Source organism: Epinephelus fuscoguttatus, linkage group LG16, assembly GCF_011397635.1.
Source record: "Epinephelus fuscoguttatus linkage group LG16, E.fuscoguttatus.final_Chr_v1".
Lineage (NCBI taxonomy): Eukaryota > Metazoa > Chordata > Actinopteri > Perciformes > Serranidae > Epinephelus > Epinephelus fuscoguttatus.
In genome coordinates this window covers 23,834,897-23,858,048 of record NC_064767.1, presented here as the reverse complement: position 1 = coordinate 23,858,048, position 23,152 = coordinate 23,834,897, and the positions used below count along the sequence as shown (strand labels likewise).

General features: G+C 40.3%; 1 protein-coding gene across 1 annotated transcript in view; it reads left to right on the top strand.

Moving 5' to 3' along the window:
• Window positions 1-23,152, top strand: part of eys (eyes shut homolog) — a 233,308-nt gene that overhangs the window by 121,267 nt on the left and 88,889 nt on the right. The window contains exons 29-39 of the mRNA XM_049600306.1: window positions 2,469-2,640; window positions 2,996-3,074; window positions 3,492-3,691; window positions 9,545-9,669; window positions 10,253-10,377; window positions 10,895-11,111; window positions 17,060-17,250; window positions 17,406-17,497; window positions 20,138-20,288; window positions 21,185-21,297; window positions 21,791-22,050. Coding sequence (XP_049456263.1) covers window positions 2,469-2,640; window positions 2,996-3,074; window positions 3,492-3,691; window positions 9,545-9,669; window positions 10,253-10,377; window positions 10,895-11,111; window positions 17,060-17,250; window positions 17,406-17,497; window positions 20,138-20,288; window positions 21,185-21,297; window positions 21,791-22,050 — 1,725 coding nt within the window. The remainder of the gene's footprint in view (window positions 1-2,468; window positions 2,641-2,995; window positions 3,075-3,491; window positions 3,692-9,544; window positions 9,670-10,252; window positions 10,378-10,894; window positions 11,112-17,059; window positions 17,251-17,405; window positions 17,498-20,137; window positions 20,289-21,184; window positions 21,298-21,790; window positions 22,051-23,152) is intronic.

Genomic DNA, 23,152 nt, shown 5'->3' with positions numbered 1-23,152 from the left:
AGTAAAAACATGTCATGCTGGTGAGGCAGCTTCATCTGGACACTGCTGCTGTTAGGAGATGGTGTTTTGCTCTTAAAGGACTGTACTGATATTTTTTTAGACTGTTAACTTGTAATATTTTCCATATGTAAGTTTTTCTTTAGTGATTTTGCAGAAATTTCAAACTAACCTTAGTTTGTAATCCACTTAAAGGGGAACATGTATTTTTCAACCTGGACCCTAGTTTACCATGTTTTTGTGTCTAAGTGACAAATAGAGACAACAGTTTGTGAAACTGGTCCAGTATTGAGTGAAAGGGCTGCAGCTGGAAGAGGCAAAAACAGGCAATGTACTGTAAACACTTGGGGTATTTGTGCACCCTCAATTTACATCCACCAAAAGTGTTTTTTGGCCACCAGCAGGCTCAGGTTGTTATTATAAGTGTTGTACAACATTGTGGAAAGGATCCCTACAGAGAAAGACCTTTTTGTTAAGAGTCAGATTGCCACCACCAAACCCACCAGACTCCATTTAAATAAACGGTAATTTTAGCGTGTATAGAGCCAGCCTATTCACGTCCAACTGGCATATAGTTTAAAGTGTGGCAAGATGAAGTGAGATGGTTTCTGGGGGTACTTTGTTACTGTCGACTTTGTATGACTGATAGCTGTATATTTAAGTTGAGTCTGGTTGGTTTAGGCACAGCGATTTCAGTAGTTTCTGGTTAAACATAAAGGATCTGACTGTTTGACAGAAAGGTCTGTCTCTGTAGGGATCCTTTCCATAATGTTGTCAGACACTTGCAGTGTCAAGATGACAGTGCCAACAAGAACCTTCTGTGGACGTAAATTGATGGTACACAAATGTCCCAAGAAGTTATATTGAAGCCTTTTTTCGCTGCTTTTGGTTGCAGCCCTCTCTGTCAGTATCAGGCCAATTTCAAAAATTGTTGCTCCAATTTGTCACTTAGACACAACAGCATGGGAAAATATGTCCAGGTTAAAAAAATATTATGTAAGCCTAAGAGAAATTACACATCTATAATTTTTACAACAATCAAGCATGACTTATTCCTTCCCTATAGTTGATTTGCTATTTGCTATATTAATATTATGAATACATGCAGTACTTCTTGACAGACAAATCTGAAATCAGGTCATTCTTAGATGATAATTGTAAAGTAAAGATGATGAGTGTTGATTGTGATGCAACAAGTTTGAGGTCTTTGCAAGGTGGTTTTCATTTCGTATAGTTTTCATGTCATTGACTTTCGTCACGTATGATTATTCAGTGTGAGATTTGGCTGACAATAATGTTGAGAATGCTTGGCATGTGTAGTTACTGGGCTAGATCATTAGCTAGTATGGTCCTGTAGGTCAGTGGTTCCCAACTGGTCCAGTCACAGGGTCCAGATTTCCTTAGTCATTAGTTCAAGGTCCACACAGTTTAGTATATTCAGCATCATACCTGTGTTTGGCCATGTTGTTGAGCTAGTTTGCTGTCTCTGTCAAGTTGCTGTCCATTAGTCACTCACTCTACAGCAGCAAACGCGCTTCAAAATAAAGGCTATATGTGCCAGAAATTCACTGTACTAAAAAATATGTTCGTCTTTTACAAACTTGACATGTTTCAGAATGGTCGCGACCCACTTTTGGACCACAACCCACCAGTTGGGAACCACTACTCTAGGTCATCCTGTTGATGGAGAAATGTGCAGAAAAATGTGTCCTTGAGCAGCTCCCAATTCATCCATATTTCATAAAGATGCTACAACTACAGTGTGATTTTCTCTGCTTTAGAGTCAGAATTAGTCACAGTGAAGGTTTCATATACAATACAATCTGAAAAGTACACCGATGTTAGAAAAAAAGGGAAGTAGTGTGACCTGAAGGTGAAACACAACCTTTAGATCTATTGAAAATAAGGAATGATGCTGACAAAGCAGTTTACGTTGTCAATGGGATACACAGTTTTGCAGATAATCATTACATAGCTTGTCAATGCCATACGTAGCTGGATGGTTACCACTGAAGGATGAAAGGGTGTTTTTTCTTTTTTTATAATTACAATGAATTCACTCTGACAAGTCTTTGTAGCCACAGTGTCATATACAGCAGATTATCTCTGCTTCAGACCTCCAATGAATCCAGATACTATTAAAAACATATGAAAGAGCCACACTGATGCATTTTGTCAGCGTATTCCCTCATTGCAGTAAACATAGTCAGGGTGCTTTATTCCTCTCACTTTGTCAAACTAACAAAACAGTGTAAAAATGGGACCATGTCTCGGAGCATGTGCAGTGATGTCTCCAGAGATACAAAACGCAGTCGCAGAGTCGTTGCAGAATCATCAGAAGTCAGCCTTTAAATGTCTAGGTTTTCTTTAATTTGCATAGACTTGCACAGATGTTTGAGGTTTTCGTAAACAGAACTTTCTCTTATTAAGCTGTTGAATAATGTCTTACTAAAATATGCTTTATTTCCCAGGGGCACGATGTGAAGTTAACATCGATGAGTGTGTTTCAAACCCGTGCCGAAATCGTGGGAAATGTATTGATGGGCCTGATCGATACCACTGCTCATGTCCCGATGGCTTCATCGGGCTCCACTGTGAGAGCAACATTGATGAATGCATGTCAGCACCTTGTCTTCATGGGAGGTACAGATTTTTCAGCATCATTTAAAACAGAAAGACGGCAAGTGCACTGCCAAAATTGCATGGAATTATTTTTAATTACACTCCTTGCCAGCACAGCGAGTGGAGACATATGTCACATGTTGTAAGGAGCTAATGTGATGCACTTAAAGGTTGTCTCCGTGGTCTGTAAATTACAGTCATTAATTCCGTTGAAGGGGAAATACTCAATCGCTCAAAAGACACTCTCTGAGGATTCTGCATGAACTATACAGCTAAAAAAAAAAACCTGCATATGTGAATGAGTTTTGGTTGATTACATGCAGTAGTGTACATGCTGATGAATCAGTTCTAACCCCATCTGTTGTGGCCTTCTCAGCTGTAAAGATGGAGTATATTCATACTCCTGTCTCTGTGACTCTGGATGGACGGGGGGCAGATGTGAAACAAACATCGACGTGAGTTGTGCTTACTTTAATAAACCTGCTGGGTGTTGAAGAGGAATAGCAGGAGAATTTTGTAATCTTTTCGTGGCCTTTAGTATCACTAGCTGTATTGATTTTTCTACAAGATAAGTCAATTGAACTACCAGGATCATGTAAGCATTGTACAAATACCTGATTAAAAGAAATTGCTTAGTCTAATGCCTAATTGATTTAAACCACAGCTTGTGCCGGACTCTAGAGGTACAACATTGAGTTGTATACAAGGTGTTAGTTCATTGGATAATCTCATCATCTGCTTTTAACTATCACAATTTATTCTAAACCAAAGTCATTGTAATTCCTGTTTTAAGCGCAAAACATGCATTCATAGTTGGATATGTCAAAACATTTAGTAGTATTGGTAAAGTGCCTGTCTCATTTTGGTTACAGGACTGTGCTCCTGGTCCCTGTATGAATGGAGGCTCCTGTGTGGATCTCATTGATAAATACGCATGCTTCTGTAAAGACGGTTACACCGGGAAAACTTGCGAGAATGATGTAGATGTCTGCAAAGACGCTGCATTTAATGTCTCGCTGTGTTTCAACGGAGCCACCTGCCTGGACGGTGAGGGATCAAACTTTACATGCAGGTGAGTTTCTCCACTGCCAAAAGGCTTTTATTATTTTGATGTAATGATACTAGAAGATTGTGCTGGGATGGAGTCAATGTAATATGAGTTACTATGATAATATGAGGACATTTAAACTTTAATGGCTCACAAACAAAGCATAGCAATAGTTTGATTTTCTATGTGACTGTTTGCTAAACCCCCTCCCCATGAACTGCGATTGTCTGATCCTAAGCGACTGTAACAAGGCACAGCAGGCCTGGCAAGTGTATGATATCGCTGCAGGCTAGGGTCGTGTACATGGGATTGTACTAAGAGCGACAGTTGGCATTTAAAAGTTTAAGAGTCTAGAGGATATTCTCTTTTTTCCAAAACTGAGAATACAATGGCAAAATTGTAAGGAATGGTTTTTAAACAATGTATCTGGCTGTTTAAACATGAGCTGCAATTATTAGTTTGGCTAACGAGCTTACCACCCTTTGGCTATTTCTTTCTGAAGTCAAGGATTTTTTCAGATATTAATAAAAATTGTGAGTGGTAAATGTGATGCCATTATCATTGTAAACTGCATACTGTAGCCTATGTGCCATATGAGACTAGAACGCTTGACAGGAGTAATTAAAGGAGCACTTTACCCTTTACCCACCATTTGTATATCAATTATTCACCCCGTTTTATGGTGAATTAGTAAAGAAAATGGTGAGCAAAGACTCCCTAAAATGGAGAAAATTCCTGATGAATTGAAGTCAGGTCTCAGCTAGCTAGTTTGTGTTATTGGTTGACTTTGGTATTTTAAAGGGTTAGTTAGGATTCACCAAATTTACACAGCGACACAAACAAACTTTTGATGGAGGCACCTTCCGTTTTCAGCAAAGTAAAATTGCTAGTTTTGTCAGTGGAGCCCTCATGCCACCCTCATGTAGTCTGTTTCTGACAGTTGGGTCAGAAACATGCACACCAGTAGCCTGCTGGAGGTCATTTTGTAAGGCTCTAGCAGTGCTCCTGTTCCTCCTCACACAAAAGGAGCAGATACCGGTCCTGCTGATGGGTTGATGCCCTTCTACGGCCCTGTCCAGCTCTCCTTGTGTAACAGCTGGTCTCTGGTGTCTCCTCCATGCTCTTGAGACTGTGCTGGGAGATACAGCAAACCTTGAGATGGCACGTCTGGATGTGCCATCCTGGAGGAGCTTGACTACCTGTGCAACCTGATTGGGCTGCAGGTACCACCTCATGCTACCAGTAGTGACAAGGACGCTAGGAGAACACAAAACTAGAGAAAAATCAGTCATGAAGGCTAAGGAGAGAACAACTGTCTGTGGCCACCACATGTAAAACCATTCCCTTTTGGGGGGTTGTCTTGCTTTTGCCTCTCCATTGCACCTTTTGTCACTTTGATTTGCACCAAAGCAGGTGAAACTGATTCACAATCACTTGTACTTCCCAAATGGACAGATTGATAACCCTGAAGTTTAACTGACTTGGTGTTAGACTGTGATGATTAAGTGTTCCCTTAATTTTTTTGAGCAGTGTAGTTTTGCTGTTGTTAAACACCAACCGCTGTGACTACAGTTCATCAAGAATTTTCTCAGTATTTGGATTCTGCGCTCACCATGGAGGCATGCAAGAAAATAAACATTTATTTACAAATTAAGTGTGACACGGGGTGAGTAATTGACATACAGATGATCATTTGGGGGTGAAATAATCCTCCCAAACATTGTGGAGTTGTAAGTATTATAGGTGAAGTGGTAAAATTTGAAAAACACTTTTGAATTTGCATTCTCCTCTCAAAGTTGGTGTCAGTGTGCCAGGAATGTTGCTTTTCTCCAACTAAAAGTACATCTTGTCTCCCAAGAATGCACCATTCCTGTGAGTGTATCTCTGCATTCACATACAGTAGCACTTCTCCAGGTTGGTTGCAAGTGAATCATTACTTTTTAATTGCTGACATGCTCTCCCTTGAGTGATAAAGTGTATCTGAAACAAGGTGTATGTAGTAAGTGTGTGCAGATTTGACACAGCCGCTCCCTGGATGCCTTACACTTAATTACATTGTCTCACCTTGTGCTGATGTGCCGCTATATGCTCAGTGTCATGATTTAATGTATCCTGGACTGCTGCAGCTCCCAAATAGGTTGGTGCACTTTACTGTGTAATATATTGATGCATTGGACTGCCTACTGCCTCAGCACAGCATTTTTTTATGACGTTTACTTCATTGTAGGCTAATGTGTGTGTGTGTGTGTGTGTGTGTGTGTGTGTATATATATATATATTTATTACAGGGAGGCAATGTAGTGTATGTTGTGCATTCACAGATAAATGTGCTCACTAAGGACAAACATGTCCTTTAGTGTCCTGCTGATCTGCAACATGATTGTGCATTGTGTGCACTTTCCTGAACACAGAATTCTTTTGCTGAATTTGAACATCAATGAAATATACTGTGGTTTTAGGGCATTATTAACTGGTTATTGGCCTTATTCAGAATCAAAAATCAGTATTTGCTTTAACCAGGTTGATATTGATTGGAGGTTTATTTATGGACACAATTAAAAAGTATAATGCTGATGTTCAAAAAAAGCATTTTAGACCACTGGAAAACACATTTAGCTGTTGTCTAGTGTTAGTTTTTACTGAAGGATGCTCTTGTTTGCATTTATTTCACAGACTTTGATTTTAAAACCACATTAAAAAGTTGCTTTGAGAAGCAGGCATGTTTTGTACATCCACATATTTTTTTTCCACTCGACTGGAGAGGGTTTGGTCGGCTCGTACGCTGACTAATGGCCTAAAATGTAAAATCAGTCATGCAATAGTTTCTTCGCCAGACCACATCCACAATACATGAAATACAGTGTTGTTATATCTGCATGTTATGTGTGAAGTGGTACACATTCAATTTACACCAGAGTGGAAAATGGCCTCAAAACCCACTTCATTTTCTGTGGTGGTCAGTCAAGAGGTTACACATGAAACCCTTCGCCCATTTTCTGATGTTGTAGTGTTGCATGATTAAATCAACTCTGCCTCACAGATAGTTTACAACAGAAATCAGATTTCCAACAAGCAATTTTACGCTCATAGAAAATATCAAGAGGTTGTTACCGAGTCCAAAACCCTGTTGTTTTTGGTAAATCTGAGAATCAGTATTGTTTCTTTCCCATTGTTCTGCTTGTGTCACCTTTTCTGATGTCAGATATCCCCAAAGATGTTCAGTGAGTTTACGGTCTGGTGACTGTGAATTGGAAATCCATGCAAGTCAGCAGACCTTGGTCCTCCTTTGGCCTCAGGTAGCTTTGATGCATGATCAGGCTCATTGTCCATCTGGAAAATGACTGCTCTTCTACAAAACTTAGAGCCAGTGGGGATGACATCTGCAGAATCGAGCGGCACCTCTCTTTGCTCAAGGTGTAGCTTATCCTCTGCAAATCACCAGCTCCACAACAGAAAGCCATTACCACACCTAAATATACTCACTTTGTTTACCTGTGGATTTTATGCACTGCTGAATCAATCCATTATGTTTTATCTTCCACTTAAATAAGGCCTCTAATTTCAAGTTTGTGATCTGTGAACTGAACTCAAGTTTTCAGCAGTGAGTTTTTTCTAGTTAGTGTCTGTTATGCTTAACAATGCTGGGCCAGGTTTTGTTAAAGAAATTGATTAGCAGTAATGATATAAAAGCAAAGAGGGCCATAATAATGTAGTCCAACTGTGGACAAACAAGCAGGGCCCTTATTCTGAGAGCAGTCCTTTGGCAGCATCATCTGTTAACAGTGTTCTTTCTCATTCAGGTGGTTTGAAAATATCCAGTGCCAGACCTCCGAAGTACTTTGTCATGGGTGTGACTGTTTATTCGTGGATTCATTGTTGGATTTATTATGAAACTTTAGCTGACAATGTGCATGTTTGACAAATGCATTGCTGTTCCTTTTTTAGATGTGCAGACTTTGAGTTGTTCAGATATAGTATAGTGCAATGAAAGCGAGGAGAAAATACAAATCAAACAACCTTGACAGTTATAAAGTTACAGTATGAGGGATAGATGCTGTTGAGTTCAACAGAAAGTAGGTTACTACTCTGTAGGCATAGAGAATTGTAAAATATTACATTAATATAGACAACAAATGTTTTGTAAGTCCCCACAGATTAATTATAAGAATATATACAGGGCTTGAAATAATACATTAATTAAAAGTAGCGTCTTTTCTTAAGGATATACTATGCAGGATTTTCCTTAAAAACAATCCAGAGCTTCATGTGAAAGCAATTCCTGTCAATCATCACGTACGACCCACTAAAAGTGTGTGGTGCTGTAGTTTTCTGCAGAAACTCTACCCTCTGCCTGTATTTTCTTATTTTCTGTGTTAGAGATGTTTATGGGTGTGTGCCCCCACAGCGCCCAGCTAAGGTTGAGGCTTATTTAAAGGTAGCGACCAGGTGCCAGATCGTAAGCAGCAAGCATCCAAGAGACACAGCGCTGAAAAAACGCAAGTACAGTGAGATAAAAAGCAGTTGAGGGAATCTTGGCTGTTAAAACAGTAACCGACAATACCTCGTAACAATGGTTCCCAACTGGTGGGTCGCGGTCCAAAAGTGCGTCTTGGGCCCAATCTGAATGGACCGCCAGTGATTCGCAAACATGTCAAGTTTGTAAAAACAGCACACCTTATTTTTAGGAACAGTAAATTCCAGCACAGAGCTTTTATTTTGAAGTGCTGTTTTTTGCTGTAGAGTGAGTGACTAGCCGACACCTACTTGACAAAGACGGCAAACTAGCTCTTCGGCATGGCCAAATGCAACTGTGCGATCTCAAACCAATGACTACAGATGCTTTCAAACCTGCCCTGCTTGGTTCGGTTTAATTGAACTCATGTTAGTTTGCCCCCTAAGTGCGATTTGTTTTGGGCAGGTGTGAGCACACCAATCGCACCAAGACAACCGGATGGTGACCTTGTTGAAGAGGTGGTGTCAGTCTGGTTACAAATAAATTCTGGTGTGGTTTGTTTGTGGTGAGAACGTGTTCCAACCTCAATCCGAACCAACTACAGTCACATTACGCGTTGTTTGGGTTAAACATGAGCATGTTACAGTCCTGGTGGATCAATAATCATGTACTGCCTTAATATGCTCATTTAGCACATTAAATGCATCAAAACATTGTTTTCTAGTTGGAGCCACGCCTCGTTTTCAAACTGTATGGTTTGACTAAAATGAACAATGCAAACAATATAGTCCACGATGACCAGCGCTAAAATCACTTGTCCCTCCATTGTGACATTAGAAAGTGTCACATTTATCTTGCAAGTGTACTCTTCTTCAACGTTTTGTTTACTTCCTGGAATTTTCCTGCATGGAAATTCCGACCAATCAACATCAGCTTTCTCACTTCTTAACCTTATGCAGCCTTTAAAGTTGGTCTGCTTTTAAATGCTGCCGTGAGAACACCAACCAACTCTTGGCAATTATGCAATTTTGTAACAAAATCCGTCCCTGATTCAGACCAAAGAAAGCAAACTCAAGGTCTGAAAGCACCCTAAGGAGAAATCTGGACCCCCGGACTGACCAGTTGGGAACCACTGCTTCACAGCATACCTTTAAATTAAGTCTAAAAATCATCACTTTGAATTAAACCCACTCATTAGTTTGCCTGCTTTACTGATTCCACTTCAGTGTCTCTCAAGATTCCCAAAAAAAGTCGCTTTACATAATGTTCTCTGAAATAAGAAGCAACAACTGACTAGAAAAAGCTGTTTTGATAAATAATGAAAACAAGCAGTTCTTACAGATGCAGCGTGTCAGACCCACAAGAAGAAAGTGACAGCGCTGCGAGACAGCCTCACAGTTTGAAAGTATGATATGTTTTCTTAGCTGTCCACCAGGTTTCATGGGGGATTTCTGTGAAGTGGATGTTAACGAATGTTGCTCAGCTCCCTGCCACAACGGTGCCATTTGCCAAGATCTTATTAATAGCTACGTCTGCCACTGCAGGTCAGGTGAGTCACTCAGACATCCTGTGAGTTTCTCAATTTACTTTGAAACGAAGCAAACAAAGCCATTTTTTTCCTTTATCGGACCTGTTACAGGGAAACCTTTGTGGCTTATGAGCAATCACTAAGACAGCTCAGATGGCAAGACAGCTTTTAAGTGAACAGGAGCACTTCAGTGTGCCCCAGATGTGCTAGAGTACAGTTTACCATATGTAAACCATACTGATACTTATAGACCGCCCATATTGGTTTGAAAGGGGCCACATAAAGTGTTGCCAAAGGTCACCATATTGCCTACATAGCGTCTGTGCCTCAAAGCCGTTCAAAAGTCATCCACTTTTCTCCAGGGAGAAATTTGTAGTCATACAGTACTAAAAAAGACAGTGATAAAAAGACGATACAAGCCGGGCTCATTAAAATGTATGTGGCATCTTACTCTTTAGTGAAAGCCTTTTCTTGTCTTTGTATGTGTGTGAACCCAAAAAGAAGCAAATCAATGTAGGAGAATCTGATTGATATTCACTTCAGAGGGTGGAAGTGGGAGAGCCTGGGCTCACCACGGCACTCTGTGGGCTTTTGTTCCTGGCAGGTTGGACAGGCCTTCACTGTGAGGATGACATTAATGAGTGCCTTCCACAGCCCTGCAACCAGGGGATATGCATCCAGAATGATCCGGGCTATGGCTACACCTGTTTCTGTCGTCCTGGATTTGTGGTAAGGCTCCCCACCTTATTCCCCATCTCCTCCACTCTTTTTTTTTTTTTTTAATTATTAACCTTTAGCCTCCTGCAGCCTCAGCTCTTGAGTCACGTTTTGGCACTCATTAACTCGACTGTTTCAAGTGTTTCATTATCATTTTTCCTGATGATTATTTATTTATTCTAATCCATTAGATGCCTTTTTGTTCAGATAACAGACAGCATGAGACTTTTTTTTTTCTTCTATTCCACTTTACATAAACAGTTTACACTTCAAAAACTGGCTTAGGAAAAATCTACATATTGTTTATGTTAATATTGCAAAATGAAAATAATGTAAATATAAAATGTCAATAAACAGATACTACCTTGCATTTTAAGTTAAAAAAAAAAAGCCTTGTTTTTGTTACATAATGCCATGTCCCCTACTTAATGCGCACTTAATTATTCAAGCTGTAAACATTATATCCCATTTAGCATCGCAGCGCAGAGTTACAGGACACATCTGAAGGCTGTTTATTTTCCATACACAGGGGAGAAACTGCGAGCGCAACTATGATGATTGCCTGTTGAGTCCATGTCCGGAAGCATTTTCATGTGTAGATGGCATCAACAAGGTCAGCTGCCTTCCTCCTGTTACGGATGCTGTTCCCTTGGTGACTGTAGTCAAGAACACCACTCGCGGCTCCACACCCAGGGTGCCAACTCCAACACTCAGCCCGGCACCAATAACGGTTGAGAAATCCACAGGTATGCAGCACACAGTCTAGAATTACCATTTTAAGCCACTTTAAAGATTTACTGCACCACATTTACCTGACTGCTGTAATTACTAGTTACATCTCAGATTAAGATTTTACATTAAAAAACATGGTGTAAGCTTATAAAATACAATACACTGCTAAAAAACAAAGCAGCAGTTATTAACATTTTTGACCCGTGACTCCTGACAAAAAAGCTGTGTCACATTGTAGATATGAGAACTTTGTCGTCAGCACTTTACCCACAGAGACATTTCCCCTCACGTGGTTTTATCTAAGTAACTCCTTAAAGCCAAAAAAAGGTAAAACTATCCAATATTTCACAAAAAAGAGCAAAAGATAAGCAGAAAGTCAGAAAAATAAAAATGTACTTCTGCAGCAGAACTTGTTTTTTGAATCTTTCCCAAGCCATTCATCATCTCATGACCCCTGCGCTTTCTGTTGTGACCCCTTTGAGGCAGCTAACCCTCATGGTCAGAAAACACTGCCCTAAACTAACTGTGTGTAACTAAATGTATACAAAGATAAACCAGCTTCACCTCGTTCAACTTGACAAATCACTTCAACTTCAACTATTTTTATACATCAGTAATAACAATAAAATGATATAATATATAATAATTTCACATATATTTGTATTTTTTTTATTGGATACTACTGTATATTTCCCTAATAGTACCTATACTTAAATATGATTTTGAATGCGGGCGGCACAGTGCTGCAGTGGTTAACATTGTCGCCTCAAAGCAAGAGGGTTCCTGGTTTTAACCTGGGGTGGGGGGCTTGAACCCCGGAATGGAGGAGCCCTTCTGTGCGGAGTTTGCATGTTCTCCCCATGTCAGCATGAGTGTGAATGGTTGTCTGACTCTGTGTGTCAGCCCTGTGATGGTCTGGTAACCTGTCCAGGGCGTGACCCGCCTCTCGCCCAATGTCCGCTGGGATAGGCTTTCGCCCCCCTGTGGCTCCTAACAGGATAAGCAGTCACTTTTACTTATAAATAAGTATGTCACACTGTTGTATTGCTACGTTCAATAAAGTAAAGGATAGGGCTGGGTGTTGTTTAGAAAATTAGAATACCAGTACCAATATCAGTACCCTTGAAGTGATACCAATACCAATAGAGTACGTCATTGGCTACCTTTTTTTTTTTTAATCCTGTAGATGGAAGCATTCACTTGCGTAAAATGCCACCAGATACCACAGGTGTGTGATAAAGCTATACATCTGAATGTTTAGGTGACAACTGCACCACACCACAGACTGTATGGGTTGTAGCTGCCCTGTTAGTGGGCCAGTCACATGTTGCACTAAATCAAAGAGCACTTGCGATGATTGCCTGCGAGCAAAACCATACAAGTAGTCATTTGTTTTTAGACCTGGGTACTAAAGGGACCAACTGCAGGTTGACACTGGGTTATTTTGGTCAAAGGTATCGAGTACCGATACCCATCCCTAGTAAAAGATCCATCGCTGGGTATATACAGTATGCTGCAGTATCCACATCCTCTCTTTTAAACGGACTCACATGGAGTTTATTTCAGTTCCTAATTGTGAAAGACATATAATCTTCAAAGGCTGCATACAGTTAAGAAGTTTTGATATCACTTTGGTTCAAATTGACTTCTCATTTTTGAACTTGTCTGTGTGTTCAGGATGCTTCGACATACTTCTTATGTGAACTTTCTTGTAACCTTTAAATCTATGTGTTTATGAATCATATTTTTTATATTGTAAAAGAAAGCACTGACTCATGGTTTCTGAAGAGGGAATCATTCTGTATTTCTCAATCAAGTCATAGCTCCCATTACTATGTTATTACTCCCATTCACATTTAGCGTGCAAGAAAGTGACACTAAGTAATTAAAGCTGATAAGCCATTACACCAATCAGTTTGTACCGAAGGTGGTCCAGGGATTCTTTTTTCCTGTTTTTGACAAATTACAAAGCTATCCTTCCCTCGTCCTTCCCACCAAACATTTTTACTGCAGAAGGTTTGCCAGTTTTGAATGAGAGGAGACTCCCACTGAGCTGGTACTCCAAATGTGATTTTAGAGCCTTGGGAGCATAGCAGGCAATGATTTATTAGGTTTGATTGAGAGATTGTTGCAGTTTGTGCAGCTGCGGTGACAGAAGATAAAACCCTGTTTAAAATCTACTTTTGTATCGGCCACTAAAGTGCGTTTTCTATTTCTATTTGAGGATAATAATTTGAAACAGTGGTAAATCCAATCATCATTTGGCACTATATCCTTTAACACTCAAATGAAGACACAGAACACAATATGTAATACGTTATTGGTATTGGATTCAGTCATCTATGTGAGAAGAGGAATCCGGAGCACTGGGCAGATTGTTACTCCTTGACAGATGAGGTCTGCCTACCTTTGAAACTGTTCACAGAGCTGTAAAACAGACCTATTGAACACAGACGAGCTTGAACCAATTCAGTGAGACACTCTGAAAATCACTGTGGGCCAAACATAATGGAGTCCTCGCTGCTGCACCTGATCCAGCCCTCATCCAGCATCAGATTCGAGAGGGTTAAACGTACACACAAGACACTGGTAAAGATAAACAAACCCGGGCGTCTACACACCGAAACATCTCTTTAGTCTTTTATGTGTAAGTGCATAATCAAAGTAAATAAGTTTTAAAGTAAGAGGACCCAGAAACTCATGAGTTTATCTAACTAGGTCACCATCTAAACGCATGCAGTGCCCTTGGTGCTGCTTGAAATAGACTCAGACAGTGCTCCTTTAAACCTAAGACTGCTCCACAACCTTTGAAATACAGCAAGTCAATGGGAATTTAAACATAGAGGGGCCAGTTAATATGGTACACCGACAGTAGGGGATTTCTGGCTAACACCTAAGGAACTTGTAAACCTTTTTATCTTAATTTTAATGTGACAAATAAATTCAGCAAAACTAGTAGCTACAAGAAAGAAACCTTATTCCACTGATTGAGACGATTGTCTTCTGGGGGTTTTTTCCCCCATCACTGTACATTCAGTGCTGAGCTTCACAGTATTTTAGCTCTACAATATAAGAGCTGATGGAAATCTAGAGAGGACACTGCTGGTGGAGGGAGGCTTACCGCAGCTAAGCCACGATTTGGTTGACTTTCCTCGGAGTGATCACCACGGCACAGGTGAAGCCGTTATCTGTTGCTGCCACGTGTAGCAGAAATGAAATTACTTAAGCTCCTCAAAATCAACTTGATGAGTAAGGGGTTAGCCAGAGGGTCCGTGTCCCGGGGGCAGTCGACCTCGTTGACCTTCAGTTGAACATGCACGTGTTTGTTCTGCGCGGCCGTGATTCATGTAAGCATGTTTGTTTATGATCCTGTTAGCAGTGCCTGTAACCGTTTTGATAAATTCAGCGACACAACTTTTCTGGTGAGTCATGATGACGTCCGCATGGTGTGAATATTTATGAGGAAAAGGCTCCTCCAGATGAAGGAGCGTCTAAATTTGTCACTTCAGCTGCAGTTTGTGGCCTCTGTGCTCCTGTACAGTAGCTGTCAGTGACGGTGCGTTGGAGTCATTTAATCAGTTATTTTTAAAACTAGACAACAAAGATGTAATAAGACAACAGATTTGAAAGGAAGCCATATTATATTTAGGATTTTATCCCTCCGTGTATGTCAGTGGCATAATGATATTCAGCTAAATCTCCTTACATTACATGTCTTGAATATATAAGACATATTCTGCCAGTTTTTAGGTACAGTACAGAATGACCTTTTGCCTTCCCTCAGGGCTCTGAAATTGCGCAGGTCTAAGAATGGTCCTCAGCAGTATTTTATCTCTGTCCTGTGACAAGTTCAATCAGTCAGTCTATTACCTTGCCCAATAAATCAGGGATGGAACAGGGCTTACGTCCTGCCTTTTTTTAAATAAATGGGACATTAAGTCTATATCAATTAAATCTCGCCGCCCAAAGTCTACCCTCATATTAATTGATCTTAAGTTCCTGTTTCTCCAAATATATTTTTCTAGTGGAATATCTTGTGCTTTAACCTGTCTGACACCCGCGTGCAGTCTGGGCTGCGACACTGCGCTCCACCTCTCTAAGTTACATTAAATATGACTCATATCAATTTTCTCACCTCTTTTATGGACATGTATTAAGACTGGCCCTAATTAAATCTGATCTGAAAGATTTATCTCCCCACAGAGACGTCTTTTTTCTCTCCCTATTGAAAGTAGAAAAGCTTTTGAAGGGAGTACAGCAGTGAGTGACAAACTCCTTGGTCAGCTTTATCTCTTTTTTTTCCCGGTGATTATAAAAGCAGTGAAAACTGGTACTGCACAAAACAAGATATTGAAAGCGGGGGAAGAAATTAAGATAGAGTTTAAATTGTACACATTTACAATTTAGATTCAGCCCGACATGTGGATAAAAAATCTGGTGTGAGAATGTAAGGTAGCGGTAAAAACAGGAGACCTTTGAAGGAGAGACTGAAGCTAACTGCTAATGAGGTATGATACTGCCTCCTGGCAGCAGCCTCAGACTGCATCAAAGACTACATCAGACTAAACAAGGCTTTAAAATTAATGAATAGCTTTGTCTCTGAGGGGTAATTTTCCATCATCAGCATTGGCAAACCCCATTGTCAGGAGTGAGGCAGAAGACAGCACAGCATTGTTGCTGCGTGCATTTATCCTCATTAATTCACAGATCACAGTAGGTCTGCACCTCATAATTCTCACTTTTTTTTCCCTTTTTGTCAGGGGATTTTCCTCGGGGTGTTGGTCATATTGCTCTCCAGAGAAAATGGCGGTATTTAGGTTAGCTTGTTTGCCAAACGCCCTGAGGGGCCCACTGTCAGATCAAAGGGGGTCTAGCCTATTAGGACTTGACGCGTAACAAATATTGATAAAGGTCTCTCTCGCAGCTGCCCGATTAATCATGGCAACAACTTTAAAGGGGCTTTGCTGATTTCTCTAGTGTAATGATTTTTTTTTCTCTCTCTCAGATAAGAACAGACAGAGCATGAGACAGGTGCATCGAGGAATGTTTTTCATTTTAACAGGCTCCCGGTTTGACTTTTCTGCAACAAATTGCACTTCTTCCTTCAAATGAGAAATATATTGAGCATGAGCACCCCTAATGCTTGCCTCCAATTGCAGTCTGAGTCAGTCTTTTAAGTTTGCCTGCGTCACTACCCCCAATAAGCTTGCGGGCAGTGGAACTTTTACTGAAATATCCCATAATTGCCCATTCTCATGGATGATATAAGCCAAGTTATTCCACTATAAAATGAGGCATGTAATAAACTTGTATGAATATGTTCATTTCAGCCAAGACTCCTCTCTCGCCTAATATAGTGCCATTTGCATGCTTCACAGCTTTTTGGCAAATAAGACTATTTACAGTATGCCTGTCCAGTGAGCAAAAGGAAAAAAGAACTGTGAAGCTACCAAGAGCACTTAAAGCCTTTTCAGCTTTCAAAATAATAATTATCTACTTTTTGCCTTCCCACACTAAATCGCCTCTGCTGTGCATTAGTCTCTTTAAGCTGTATTCCATCCATGCTGCCAAGGTTATTTGACGGATACAGGTCGCATTTACATTTAATGCAGCAACATACAGTACAGTTAGTGTGTGTGTGTGTGTGTGTGTGTGTGTGTGTGTGTGTGTGACAAAACCAGAAACTCCATGTGTAAGCCTCCAGTGGCAGCAAGCATCTGCCCCTGCTGAGATGTCCTCAGCCAAACTCTGTAATAATTCTGAGGCTGCTGCTCTGTATCTCACCCTGTGCACCGACCTCCCTGTGGAGGAAGAGAGTGAAAAGTTGAATTCTTCTTTCAGGGATCAATAGAGAATCTCGGCAGAATTGACAGTAAAGATGCATAAACTGCAGTGTGTCTTGCTTTTGCTTACCCTTTCCCACCCCCCAATTTCAGCTTTCTATATTTTTTTTATTTCCCAGATTCAAGCTACATTCAGTACTTTGGGAATTCATACCTGGAGTTTGAGGGTATTGACCTCAGCGCACTCAACAACATTACTGTGAGATTTCAGACTGGAGTGGCTCAGGGAACTATACTTTATGTGGACCAAGGACCTGCCAATGGTGATTTCTTTTTCATGAAACTCTTTGTCCTGGACGGATGCCTGCAGGTAAAAACTCAAGTTATATAGCTGTTGGGTATGATTAGTTGTAGCCACCACTACACTGATTTTGTTTGCCCGTGAAAGACAGCTAATTAACAGAAAACAGATCATAGCAGCAACATGAAATAAACGTGTTTAAAACTCTCTCCTGAATGTTTCAGTTTGCCTTTTGCTGTAACGAAGAGGAAGAGGTGACACGGATCAGCACATTAATCCCTGTCGATGATGGCATGGTTCACATTGTGAATATTAGGTATATTTGTTGCTGTGTTTAATTAACCTTTTGAATCTGGGTGTAAACATTCACATCTGTGTTGTGGGGAGCTCATATTTAGTTTGCCTGTAAAAGAAAAAAGAAAAGCTGTTGCAGTGTGAGAAAAAAAAAAACATGATATTAATGGGTTATAATTTCATTTTACAGCTTTTAATTTGCAGGTTGTATTAACAAAGACATCAACACGGGTGCAGTGTGTTATGTACTTGCTCCAGGCGAGAATATATTTTCTGTTGAGAAAAAAGAAGCACATTCACGATAAGCTACTTACAGAAGGTCTTAGTAATATACAAATTTTGTTCAACCAGTGTTAGCACCTCGGGTGGTATTAACTTGATCCGTAGTTATCCACTCATTTCAAGTGTGGGAGACCTTTTTTTTTTATAGAAAAGGACTGTAACTAATACCGAGGGAAGCTATATAATTGGCAGGAATCACCCGACTGAGAATGTAGATGTTATTACGAATGAGCAAATGGGCTTACATTTTAAAGAACTAAAGCAAACGTCAGAATGTGCCTATTAAAATGCATTAGTGATCACTGACCATGTTTTATTGGCTGTTCTAAAGTCTTCATTTGCAGTTTTTCATTACGAAAAGATTAACAAGCAAGAGCCGAGCACAAAATCAATGTTTAAATGATTTAAAGTGAGGCTGTGGCCCCTTTAGTTATATTGTTCCTAAGCCCATGTGCAATCTTGCTGCCAGCCCTCTCCATTATATTCTGACACGAGAAAGATTGTGGTTCAGTTTCAAGACACAAAGTTTATTATGTATGAGCTGGAAGCTGAGACAAAGTGGCTAATGTTCCTCTCATATCAAATCAGTTTACTTTGCATTTTAGGAGAGAGTATAGAGACTTTATTCCACTCTGCGAAGAGGCCATTTCATCATTATTTTAGCTGTTCTGTTTGAGCAAAGCTAATTATTTAAAAAGCACAAAGACTGCTTAGAAGACTTGGAAAGAAATGTGTAAGGTTTTCTGAATATGAGGTTTTAAAAGAGATCAACACAGATAAAAGGTGATAAGGTAGTGAAGGTGATTATGAGTGTACTGTGCCAAAGGTGAGCAAATCGTCTCCTGTGGAAACAAAGCTGACTGGGAAGGTTGCCTCATGTTTCTTGGCAGAAGGCTGCACTGCCCTAAATATGCAAGTGCAGCGAGAAAGGCCTATCAGGTTTGAGGCACTGCAAGGCCCCACCCCTGTTTTTTTTTTCCTGCAATAAAAATACAACAGCAGTATGAATCAATCATAATGTTCTGTACCAACCCCTTGGAGACATGGCAAGAAAGAGAGCTGTCATAACTAGAGGGTTGGGAGTGTGGAAAAATGGTTCCTGGTGTCACAAAGCAAATTCTTTGTAATTGTCTGACGGCCGAGTCCGTTCATCTTTGTCTGATTTGACCCAGAGCTACAACGCCATGGCCATCCTCAACGTCACCGCCTAACTCATTATAGACTTTTAATATATCTTCCCGTCAAAGACGCTTTTCAATATGTTAAATAGAAACCCAGTGGGGCTGACTTCTCAAGGACAGTGAGCACAGTGCCCTCTGGCTGCTGGCCAGGCCGCTCTGGCAGACTGCTTCTAAATTAACCGCTTCTCCACGCTGGCTCTAGAGGAAGGACTTATGCAGCTCGGAGTTACTGCCCCGAGTGTTTAGCCGGCATATGCAACAGCCTGCAAAGTACAGGCTTAACAAATCAGACTAGATTGCTTCGTGGACCCCCTTACTTCCACTATGGGAACAAGAGGTGTCAGGAGACACTGGAGAGGAGACTGTGCATGCGTGGCCTAAGTACCCTCAAGCTGCAGATGGTTAGTCCAGAATCTGCACTTAGGTAATTATCTGCTCTCCCCTGTTGTTTCAAAGTAGAGAATTGGTTTTTGAAATCTATGAATGGCTGTGGGGTGGGTCCAAAATAGTTGGGTGAAGGCGTGTGGAGAAAACAAAATGGAGGTCAGTAGTCACACCTCAAAAAGGGATTGTGATCAATGAATTCAAGGCAGTAATTAAAATAAATGGTGGAGGGGCACACACAAATAAACTTGAAATGTACAGTATCAACAGAGCAAACAAAACATTTACATGCGCTGACCACAGTTTTATATCTTCTGTATTTCACTCTTCTCAGATGAGGAATTGCCAATCTCTCTTGCAGCAATTCATCTCCGAGGCATTTATCCTGTTCTTAGAGTTTAAAAAAAGCTTTTCTTTTAAAGCCATAGAAAATGTTTCTCTTATTATCAAGGTCTTGCGTGAGATCTTTTTGTATCTGTGGTGTCACACGAGTCATAATGTCAGCTGAAACTTGATTACTTGTAAAGGACTCAATTATTTTGTTATCAAGGCCACAACAGTTCAGTCTTTTGTAGGAACTTGCACGGATACAGTAAAAAAAAAAAAAAACATTCTTTAGATTTCAGTCTTTCAAGTTTCTAAAAAGAGAGAGAACAGAGATATCTGATTATGTGAAAACGATAACTCAAAGACCCTGACAGTTCAACTTTTCTCGTAGCACCAAATAACATGTCAAAACCAGTTAATTTAGTGCAACAATGAGTGCTCCTATGCTTGCTGTACATTTGAAATGGCATTTTCATATCCTTTCATAGACAACACCTGACCCCATGTGAGGCAGAGCTTACTCTCTCTGGTCATAACAAAATCAAAAGTACGGCAAGTAATTACTGGCTGGGACACATGATACAGAGAACGAACCACGTCTTCACAGGCGGTCTGCCGCAACAATATCAACCCAATGAGGTAAGACTTTAAAGTACTGTGTGGTTTCTCACTGAAATATATAGGTGGATTATGACACAGTGGACACGTAAAAAGCCCTCTTACCCCCCAGGGGGCAGGTGCAACATGCTGTTGTTTCTCCCCACTAGGGCTGCCCTGGCTAAGAATTTTCCTAGTCGACCAGTAGTCATCATTTAGGACCAGTAATGGTTGTGCTAAGTGGCTAATGGGCATGTAGCTACTTACATGTTTCAGATGATGCGTCATGTTTGTAGTCGACCAATGAAGATGAGTTTACACATCACCTTGGGTTCATCCTTCACCTTCTCAAAATGATCCCACACTTTGGATTTCCTGCCTGACATTTTAACAACTACCCTATGGAATAAGGTGCAGGTCCTAATAGAGTTTCATGTTTGTTTGGGTTTTTTCTGACTAAGTGACCAATAAAACCTTGCCTTACTAATGACCTTTCTGGTCGATTAACGTTTGGTTGACAGAATTGAAGGGTCCAAATTGCAATTGCAAAAAGTACACAGCAAATTTAAAGTCCCGTATTGATAAACTGATGGGACAGAAACACTGTGGTTTCTTTCTTGTGACATCTGTGAAGTGAATGTTTTGGACTTTCGGGGCTCTGTTGTTGACAAGCCCCTTTGTCAAGAAATGCAACGTTAATTACAGAGACTTCACGCAGAGGCTCTGGCTTAGAGGCCCCCTGAGCTCTTGGTCCCCTGGGCTCGATAGGCCCATGCTGAAATCATAAGGCTCTGAAAGGCATTCATTATTAACAGTTACAGGACAACACCCATGTAATATATTGCTTAAACTACATAATAAAAAACTGTAAACGATTGGAAAAAGAACTGCTAAAAACAATAAATTGTCTGAATAAAATATTTGCTTTTTTTCTATAGAGAGCGAAACCTTTCCACAACTATACTGGCTGCATTGAAATAATTGAAATGAACAAACTGAGGAGCTTTTACACGTCTGACGCCATCGGCGGCAGCAACACAGACCGATGCAGGTAAGTTTCTGGGAAAAAAAAAAAAAAAAAATCAATGGCTTCATCTCTTCTTTTAATTTAATTTTCACCCAGCATTTGTTTTTTGTTAGAAAACCATGGTGTTTTTTTTTTGTTTGGTTTTTTTTTTTTGCTTTCCTGGCTCAGACAGAAAAAAAATCCCCTTAACACATTAATGCACTTGTGTGTTAACATTTTGATAGTTAGATAATTAAGTATACCACTGGCACCAGTAGTCACATTTTGCTTTATCAGATGCAGTGGGGAAAATCTGACCACTTATTGTGATAAATAACACTGAAGTTTTCCTCTCTGCCTGGGATTGCAGTCAAAAATCTGTCTACCTTGTAAATGACTGCACTTTACCTCTCGTTTAATGGGTACAATATCTGCACAGGAATGTAGTTCATATCTTGAGCCTTAAAAGCAAATAATTCTAATGTTAAATTGGATTTTTGCCCACTTAAACCACTAAAACTTTTGCCCGATTTTGCAGGGATACTTTGTATGCCACAGAAGCCTCCGCAGCAAGTTCTTCAAGTCCGACAACTCAATCAACCAACCTTGACACAGCAAACACAACAACAACAATGGCAGCTCCCACACAAACACCAAAACATCCTCTGCATGAACCTCAAGTTTGCCGTGACGGTCTTTGCCGCAACGGTGGAACATGTCATCAGCAGCAGCTGCCTGCTGGAGCCCTGCCTTCCTGTCACTGCCCGCTTCATTTTACTGGAACTTTTTGTGAGAAAGGTAGGCCTGGGCATGTTTGTAGCTGACAGTATTTCACAGTTTTTATACATGCTACACACACACACACACACACACACACACACAGTAAAAAGCTTAAAAACCAACTGTACTGTGACCTCCATGGAGTATTATGAAGAGCCAGCCAACAAATTATGTTGCTTAATATATGCTGAGCCTCTTTGGCTAATAGGTTTCCCTATGAGGGAGAATAGACTCAGCTGCATTAGGAATTTTGAGCGATGTGAATTATTCAGGATATGATTAATGAAATGAAAGATCCATACAAGCAGCTTGAACCACCGCTGTGTGTCCATGTTCACCTCCAATGCTCATTGAGAATGAGAACACGACCTTGCAGCACTTGCTCAACATTCAGCCAAAGCTCTCACCCCTGTCCCCACCAAAAATATTTATTTTGTACCAACCGCTCCGACACTAATACTAAGGAGACAGCAGCACTAGACACACATACTAAGGAGTTTTCCCTTTGCTGGTTTCTCCTCAGTGCACCCGTGATGTAGTTGCTGACGTCCTTTTCTACCTCTGTTGCCGTGCATGATTTGCTCTGACAGCGTAGAAAACAGCAACCTGTATTTTGCTGTTGTATTCGTTCTCTGTCAGTGATAACAGCAATAACACTGGAGTTGTAAATTAATTGTTTGTGTGCTTTATAAGCTGCTCACACCTGATAGACATTTCAGATGTGGCGTTATGATAGCCGTGTTCACTCCCCTGCACTCTGTCTACGTCATAAGACTAATCCTGCAACATGGATTGAAAGGCACTGCTAATAAAGATGACACAGTATGTCAATAGTATGCCTGCCAATGTAATTGTCATTTTGAGACCATTTTACTCCTGCTAATGATATAATGAGAATAAATCAACATGATAATGCAAGTGCAACCAAATATATTTAACATATTTTTAAAAAAGTAATGGACACTTGTTAATATTTACAAGAAAGTACATATAAAATTAAAGGAGTAGCCCAGAATTACTCAGTTTGAGAAATAATACAAAATTTGTCCAATAACCAAACTAGTAATGCCTTCTGCGACTAGTAAAGAAGTTTAGCAAAGCTCTGCGAACATTGCAGTTT